This window comes from Helianthus annuus, chromosome 6, assembly GCF_002127325.2.
Source record: "Helianthus annuus cultivar XRQ/B chromosome 6, HanXRQr2.0-SUNRISE, whole genome shotgun sequence".
Lineage (NCBI taxonomy): Eukaryota > Viridiplantae > Streptophyta > Magnoliopsida > Asterales > Asteraceae > Helianthus > Helianthus annuus.
The window spans coordinates 56,789,175-56,798,418 of record NC_035438.2 but is presented as its reverse complement, the minus strand read 5'-3'; the positions used below and the strand labels follow the sequence as shown (position 1 = coordinate 56,798,418).

The following is a 9,244-nucleotide window of genomic DNA, read 5'->3' as shown; positions in this document are numbered from 1 at the left end:
TCGTTCACAATCAATATGGTCTTGCATTTCCATAGTTATAGCTTATAAACACAACCGTCGTAACTAACGGTTGTCATTACAATAACTTGCAAATGGTTCAGTCTTATGACGAATCAAAAGTGGTTTTGAGTTGGTATTTATGTGGGTAATAAACCTCTAAAAGGGTTCCCCCTGATCACCACTCTAACTATGTCAAATATCGAGTCAAACGCACACTTAAAAAGTCAACAGAAAGCTATTTTAGCGATTTATGCATAATCTGTAATGTACATACTAAGAAACATGTTTTGACACTCATAAAATATGATATTAAGTATATAAACTTGTTTGCGCTCGTTTGAATCGACCATTTGCTATATTGACCCGGTTCGGAGCCGAATGTCGCAAAAGTTTGACTTTTGCATTGACTTCAGTTCTGACCCGTTTTAGTGAGGTATAGATATACCTTAGGACTCTCTTAGGACCAGGTTACATGATGGTATAAACCTCTGTGATCGGTTCATGAGTTATCCGAGTCTTTTGCGTATTTCCGTTAATCGCCTAAAAGTTGACCGTAACGCCATTTTGAAAATAAAACGAGTATTTCGGACACGTGAACGGACCAGAACCTTGCTTATTAAAATATAAGCATGTCCTTAAAGTTTCACGTCAATCCGAGGTCTAGAATGAGAGTTATGCTAAATGGCGCATTTAAAGTAAACTTTAGTAATTAACGGCGCAATTAGCATAACACCTATCTAAACCAAGATTTCGTCACCAAAACTTTTACCCACTGTATTAAAATAATATTTTGGGAATTTTAAAGATTTTTAATAAATTTTACCTTGCTCATAACCTGCGGTTATGGCTACGGTTCGGTAAATACCGAATATGCCCTTTTCGGCCAAAACTTGAGTTCTACAAGGTCTTTTGACCCGATTCCAGTTGCTACTGGTTTTAAATAATAAACAAAGTATTTTAAGCTTTATAAGCTGTTCGGGAAACTCAGATTTCCTGTAGAACTCGAAAAGCTCTTTTAAAAGTCTTTAAAATGACCAAAAAGCCCCTACGGGGCATAATATTAACTTAAACTCGTTACGGGCATCACGGAAGGTATCCTACGGATACCACAACCTCTTTAAGGCATATTGACTTAGGAAATAAGCGTACGACTCTCATGGTTAACCGTTTCGCCTATTGCGCGCACGGCTCGGCTTATGAAACTAGTTTTCATAAATTAGCCGATACGGGTCAAATTATATTGTTTGGACCCCAAAATCCAGAGTGTGAACCATAAACCCATATAAAACAAGTCTCCGAACTTGTTGGGTCAGAATCGCACTCCATTCTCGGTTTTCGCCTTTTCGCGCGATTAAACCATATCTATATATATCGGAACCAACCGGTCTAGGCTACGGCTAATATAAGGACCCGTTAGGATTCTAAGAGGTTAATTAAAACCTTCGTTCCAGATTAGGAGCCCCGGTAAAAGCTATCGGCGATTTAATCGAACTAAGGAATAATACTTGCAAAGGTAAATACTTTAACTTATTTCCCCTATATGGGCTTGGGTTACAGTATGTTAATACCGCTTGATTGAGCATTATATTTTTCCATCGCTTAGGTGGTTAATTAAATAATATGATCGGCTCATTTAAACAGTTTTGTTTCTTAAAAGCCTTTGGGGGGTTTAATGACCGTTGTCCCGGATATCCTTGGCATCATTTTACGAAATGGCCACAACCATCGACATCCCGGTGTAGGCGTACACCCGGTATATATTGTCGACATTAAATTAAAAGACGTAGCCGTTGGTTTTTATACTACGGTTTTACGCAATGTGGTGTGTCTACAAATCTTTAACCCGGCACGACCCGGGCTACTGAACGCATAAAAGAACATGTAAAACGTTCACAAGATTTTAATAATTTTCCCAAGTTATAAAAGAGTTTGTGCCTTGTGCATTCAAATCAATTTTAAATAAACATTTTCAAATGTGTCAGTTGAATGTATTTACCAGTGTAAACTGACGTATTTTCCCCAAAAAGATTAAGTGCAGGTACTATACGAAATGGGCTGGTATAGGCGTCCTAAGCATCGTACATAGTCTCGCAAACTCGATGCTGCATCTGAATGAACAATATTTATTACTTTTTGATCCGCTGAGGATATATTCAACTTCTGTAATACATTTGATATTACAACCAGAGGTTGAAGTTTATATATTTATCTTAAGCTTCCGTTGTGCATTATATAATTGTGTGGTTTGACTATATTGTTGCCAACATCGTCACGGTAATCCCCCACCGGGCCCACCGGTGAGACACGTGGAAATCGGGGTGTGACAAAACATAACAACAGGCATTCATTTAGTCACGTAATACATGCCGAACGGTTAGCGTTTAAATAATTGAGTAGTGTGTTCGATTGTGATTTTAGATAAGTAACGTATGTAACACCCAAAAGTGCTAAAGCAAAAAGGGTTTGAGTATACTCACAGTGATTGATGGATTGAAGGGAGCGCTTGAGAGTAGGGTTAGCCTGATTAGTTCGATAGCATAACGATGAGTAACGCGTTAAATGGAAACAAGTGTTGATGGGTCGAACAGCCTGGTCGATCGAACGGTAGGTTCGATTGGACGGGTTGTTCGTTCGATTAGACAGTCCGTTCGGACAGGCTGTTCGATCAGCGGGTAGGCTCGATCGGTTGGACTGTTCGAGTGGATTGTTTCTTCCTTTGAGTAGGATGTGTTTGTGTATGATGGCTTGTCCTTTTGAAGTTTTCGTTGTAGTATTTGAGAACACTGAAGTGTCCTTACCTTTCAGGTCGATCGATCGAACGGTCTGTTCGATCGGCCGGCTTAACCGATCGGTTAGGTACTTCAGTAATGGGTCCTCAGTGGGATGTCACCTGATCGGACGGCGTGTTCGATCGGGTGGCACTTCAATACGTCGAACGAGTTGAAAATCGCTTAAGGGTTGAAGCATAGTATCTCATGATCCGAAGAGTAATTCAACCCAAACCGTAGTTCGATCGAACCGCACTTCGTTCAATACTAGGCTCCATGAAATTGCTAAAGTGTGGGGCCATGTGCTAGCCGATCGGCTGGCCTGGTCGATCGGCTGACATGTCCGATCGGCTGGGCTGTTTGAACAACCTGTTCGATCGGTCAGCATTCTGACCTGGTCGGCCTGTTCGTCTAACACTTGGCTGTTCTGATTGTTTGACGTTATATCGAGGTATTTTGACAACGAGCTGAACCATGGCACCTTCGTTCTTACTTGTTTCCCCTGCTCGGACAGGAATCACCCAATGTCCGACTGGTGAACGGTTCGGAACGGTAGTTTAACGTTTACCCCGAAATCGGTGAACCTCGTAGATAGAATCCGAATCTTGAACCACACAACCATTAGAATGATTAGTGAGTTGGCTCAAGCTCCGTTTCTACCGGTTTGAAGGCATTGAGAGTAAAAGAGTTGAAAGAAAGTTGGAAATCCTTTTTTCAATCCTTCACACCATGTAAATGTTCAGATCTGTGATAGATCTTAGTTTGTTTATGTGGAAATCGGTTAGATCCAAGTGATTCTTGGTGGATTGAGGCTAAAACATGAAGTTCTTGAAGAACACCATGATGACATCATCCTAGAACACTAAGATCTTGATGATTTCACGGTTAGAAATCAAGATTTGAAAGATAGAAATGTGTAGGAGTGTGCATAGATAAAAAACGTATAAGATTTAGGATGAAATCTTACCGGGATTGAGAGAAATCTGAGAAATAGTGAAGAACACGAGCTGGTCGGTCAGAGAGTTTCCAAAAGTGGAAAGAATGATAATGACAGGCCTATTTATAGGCTTCCAAAAGGGGAAAGAGCTAGCCGATCGGCCAGGCATCCCGATCGGACAGCCTGCTTGATCGGACAGTCCGTCCGATCGGCTGGGCTGTTCGATCGGCTAGGAGCCTGATCGATTCACAGCCTGCTTTGAGCGTTCGGTGTGACGATTTCTGATATTTCGATTTCGATTGAAGGCGATACGAGTACGATAGAGTTTCCTATTCAAATTACTTTTAATCCCAACCATTATATCTTCATACAAGCATCTATATTTCACACTATCCTTTCGCTACCATTCATCGTAATTCGATTTCGATTGGGTTCGATTGAGTTTCGAGTTTCGATTCGATTGATCACCACACATAACATAAAGTAAACACACACAGGTAACACGTAAGGCACACACACACACACGTAATATGACACCAAATTCGCATGATTCGAGTTTCGAGTTCGATTAATGATTCGATTAGCTTGATTATTGATTGATTGACTTTATCGCATTGTTACTTCCTACTATTCAGAGTCGTAAAGCGTTTCACGTCGATTAACATTCGATTACTTCCATTCTTTTGATTAACAACACTTACTCCACATAATACGAATAATAAAACATAAAATAGACTAATTACAGTCAAAGAGGTCAAACTTGTCTTTGACTTTGACTTTAACTTTAACTTTGACATTTGGTAACACGGGGTGTTACATGAAAGTATAGGGATTATGTCGAGATGGACTCAAGCGCGAAAGACTAACGGGTCAAGAAGAGGCAAGGAAGCGGAAATACAAACACGGACGCATAAGGTAAGTGAATTCTGGACTTACCCTTTAGTTTTTTTTTTAAAAAATGTATTGTTGTATGATGATTATTGTGAGTCATGTAAGAAAGTATGAATCAATGGTAGAATTAAGGCAAGTTTTAGTAGAAAAGAGTCGAAAGTGGTTAAGGAAGAGTTTCTAACAAGTGTGGGTAAGAAGGGAACTTACAAGTTGGTATCTTGCATAAAGAGGGAATACGTAGTTACAAATGTGGGTATAGGTTTGATTGTATGTAAGTAATTGGAACTCGTAGGAGAGTATGACCATGAACAAGTAAGTATGAAAATTTATGTGTATGTGATTTACATGACGTGTGTGTTTAGGACTTGCATGTAATATTGTTGTAACACCCTGAAAATATAAATCTTTTATTATAAATATGTTGTCGGTAAATAAGCAAAATGAACTAACTAGGAATAAAATTAACCTAGTTAGGTAAAAAGCCTTGTAGTGACTTATAAGTGGGTTAAAACACCTAAATAATAATCGAACAATAGTTGAGGGACCAAAGTTGTTAAAATTGGAACTTGTATTATTAAAACAAAAATTTTCACCAAACACACACTTAGGTGTGTGTGTCTGGTCGATTAGAACACAGAGGCGACCAGGAGAAATCCCCAAACCCTAGATTGTGCAATTTCATCAAAATTGAAGGCCTAAATCAGTTCCAAAACGAAATCCGAGCATATAATAGTGATCTCCTCAGTAAAGGGATCGTAAGGTATGTGAAATTTTGTTGAAAAATCCCATCTAAAAATTCTGAATGAATACTTGAAATCTTGTTGCATGAACGTTATTTGGATGAGATAAGAATGATATTGTGTCTAGGAATAAACCCTAGTCAATCCCTTATTGAAATTATGCTTATTTCTTGTGAATTCACAATCACCATTGAAGGTGATAAGTGGGTTTTGTAGAAATATGATAAACAATAGGATTATGAATGTTATTCTAGTGTAGTTGGGTTCTATGAAGTGAATTCATATTTGTTAATGTGAAAAATTGACGTGGACATGCTTAATTGATGTTAGTCTTAGCTAAATAACAAGCTATGAACTTAATTATGAATTGTTTAAAATTCCGCCCTTAGGGTGTTTGTAAAAATGCCTAAAAGAAGGCTTAAAACTAACTAGAAATTTGAGCTAGAACGCATAATTGTAAATTTTGGCGAATTATGCGTCATATGTTGAGCAAAGAGTTCTAAACGGTTTGCGGTTGAACTCTATAGGAAAGGAAACCAGAGCGTCAAGTGGACAAGCCGGTGGTGACGCGCGTTTGAAGGGTGTGCTTTGAAGGTATGTAACCGTGATTCCGTTACATTATGTTATATGACTAACTATGGATATTTGAAATTGTGTTTATTGGAAAAAGTAGCGTTAGTAAAAGTGACGTAGATCACTATTAGTTAGTCGAGTCGTGAACTTGAATAACAAATGTTTGGTAGTCATTTGAAGTGGAGGATTCCATAAATGAGCCAAATGGGTCAAACAATTGTTTAGTAAGTAGTAAAAATGTGTTTAGAATAGCATTTGACGATGACGGATTACAAGAGCGTGAAACCATAAACTTGGTAATCAAACGCCGGTGATCATAAGCCCCGAATGTTAGGTAAATACGTCTTGCGGTCATAAAATTTGTTAGTGGTTAAATTAGTGCTAAAGTTAAACGGGTCAAATAAATACATATGGCATTTATAGACTTTCAGCCCGTTCATTCATTTTTGACACAATGATCATAATAGACGCATCGGTAATTTAATTACAGACGCATAGGAAAAAGAATCACTTAAAACGGACTTTCGGATCAAAAGTTATGAATGTTTGAAGTTAGAATTGTGCCAATCTTAAGAGCTGGGAATCTGCAGCTCAAAACGAGCAACAGTTTGTGAAAAACAAGGTGTCGCGTCACGCGACACCAAACATGGCACACCGTCGCGGGCCGCGAAAGATAAGGCGTGATCTGTCGCGGGGCGCGACAGACCCTAATTGCTGCATTTTTGTTTTGTTTTCGTTGTTTGACAATAGAACTTATATTTATATAGTATTATGTTGTCAAAACTGACAAATAATGTGGTTTAGACCTTAGGTGATGTTGATCATGCTCCGGATGAAGACCAAGCAGCAATTCAAGAACCGAACACTATCTTTTGAAGCTTTCGCTCTTGTCTAATCTTGTTGAAAACAATGTTTTATGTTATAATCACTTAACTTGATGTTTTGGGATGTTATAAATTAGTTGGTAGTTAACTTGAATACGGTTGTTATGTAAACTTCCCTTTTGTTTAATTTCAAGGAAGTGAAGTGCTTGCTTTTAAAATCTCGTATTTTATTATTAAATTCTTATAAAAACGAGATGGGTGTTACAAGTTGGTACTCAGAGCTCAAGGTTGTCAACAAAGTGTGTTTGGTTCAAGCTTGATCAATCATCCGGTAAGAATTAATTATTTTAGTAAATCTTATCATATGTGAGAAAAAGGGATGCAAATTAATATGCACGGGAAGAGCGTGTTAACACACTCAAACCCGGAAAGTGCATTAAATGAGAACGGTCAATGCAAGTTATGAACTTGGCTAAACCGAAGCAAATAAAGTACATGTTATAAATGAAATGTTTAATAATTGATGTAAACATTTCAGTTTCAAGATGACGGAAAGGGTGACAATGATCCGGTGTTGACAGTCACCGAGCAAATGAAATAGGTAATTGCCGAAGAAGTAGGGAAGGCAATTAAGAGTAGTCTATCCGGTTTCATAGACAAAATTCAAAATACAGTGCTGTCGTTAGTTGAGGAGCGGGTTACAAGGTTGGAAGACAATATCAACCTTGTGAAAGAAAAATCCGGAGAACGTAAGGGTTGTTCATACAAAGAGTTTATGGCGTGTAAACCGCCAATCTATAACGGGGAGGTTGACCCGGTAATATGCCAAAGATGGCTAAGTGATGTTGAAGGGGTATTTGAGAGGACCCACTGTGACGTAAGCGATTTTGTGGCTTACAAAACGGGTCAGTTGAGGGGTTAAGCCAAAGATTGGTGGGATAACAAAAAGAAAGAGATTGGAGCCGAAGCGGCAAGGCGGTCATCAACAGAATCAAGGAGGAGTTCATCCAGTTAAGGCAAAGGGGTGAAACAATTGATAAAATCACGGGTATCTTCATGGATAAGCTGAGATTCTGCGACGAGCTAGTGACTACCAAGGAGCAGAAAATATATTATTATTATTATTATAATATGTTAAGCGCTGAATATTGGGAGTTTGTGACTCCTTCCAAGTATGAGACGCTCACCGAGATCATAAACACGGCTCGGGAAAGAGAAATTGAATTTAAAAAGCAAATTGAACGAGGTGAACGAAGGGTAGTGGATGTTAACCCAAGCCCTACAAAGAAGGCTCGAACGACTGAGTCGGTAAAGAAGACGGATGCGAAGGGTGGGTCACCGAGTTGCAAAGTATGTGGAAAAGGGCACAAGGGTGAGTGCCGCTTCAAAGACAAACCGTGTCCCATATGCGGGAAGACGGGGCACACCGCGTCATTATGTCCGGGAAAGGTCTCTGTTTGCTACAAGTGTTACCAACCGGGCCATAAGAAGTCTGAATGCCCGGACTTGGTTGAGAAGAAAGACACCAAAGAATCTCCAACAGAAACTCAGAAGGCGAAGGCCAGGTCCTTCCAACTAACAGTGGCTGAAGCAAAAACAGAACCCGATGTGGTCTCAGGTATATTCGCAATAAACTCGATCCCTACACATGTATTATGTGATACGGGTGCGAATAAATCCTTTATTTCACATGGATTTATTCGACATCCTACATTTGTATTGACAAAACTACATGTGCCCTTAGAAGTTGAAATAGGGGATAACAAAAATTTCATAGTATGTGATGTTTGTCAAGGTTGTAAGTTGAGCATCGATGACGAGGAATACTCGATAGATCTAATCTCGATGTCGATGGGTGAGTTTCAAGTAGTTGTTGGGATGGATTGGCTATCCCGACACCATGCAAAGGTCGTGTGTTTCTATAAAGAGATAAAGTTAACATCTTCGAGCGGAAAACATGTTACCATCTATGGCGAGAAAGGAGGCAATCCTGTAATATGTTCAATGTTAAAAGCTCATAAGCTCATGAGGCACAGATGTAGAGCATTTATGATATACACGAATGAACCTGGGAAAGAACCGCCGAAGATTGGAGACGTACCGGTGGTACGTGATTTCGAAGATGTGTTTCCGGAAGACTTACCGGGAATACCGCCCGAATGGGAAGTAGTGTTCGGAATCGAATTGGTTCCAGGCGCGAAACCTGTAGCCAAGGAGCCGTACTAACTTGCGACATCAGAATTACAAAAAGTAATGTCGCAGATTCAAGACTTGCTCGATAAAGGATTTATAAGACCGAGTGTGTCTTCTTGGGGCGCACCGGTATTATTTGTGAAAAAGAAAGACGGAAGCATGCGAATGTGTATCGATTACCGGGAGTTGAACAAACTCACGGTGAAGAATCAATACCTGCTTCTGAGGATAGATGATTTATTCGACCAACTAGAAGGTGCGAATGGGTTTTCAAAAATTGACCTTAGGTCGGGATACCACCAGTTAAAGGTCAAACAA

General features: G+C 39.4%; 1 protein-coding gene across 1 annotated transcript; it reads left to right on the top strand.

The window, feature by feature from the left end:
• The first annotated feature begins 7,864 nt into the window (after positions 1-7,864).
• LOC118479563 lies at positions 7,865-8,959 on the top strand. The gene is made up of 2 exons (XM_035974142.1): positions 7,865-8,351; positions 8,529-8,959. Exons 1-2 carry the CDS (start codon positions 7,865-7,867, stop codon positions 8,957-8,959), a joined length of 918 nt encoding a protein of 305 aa, XP_035830035.1.
• Positions 8,960-9,244: the final 285 nt, after the last annotated feature.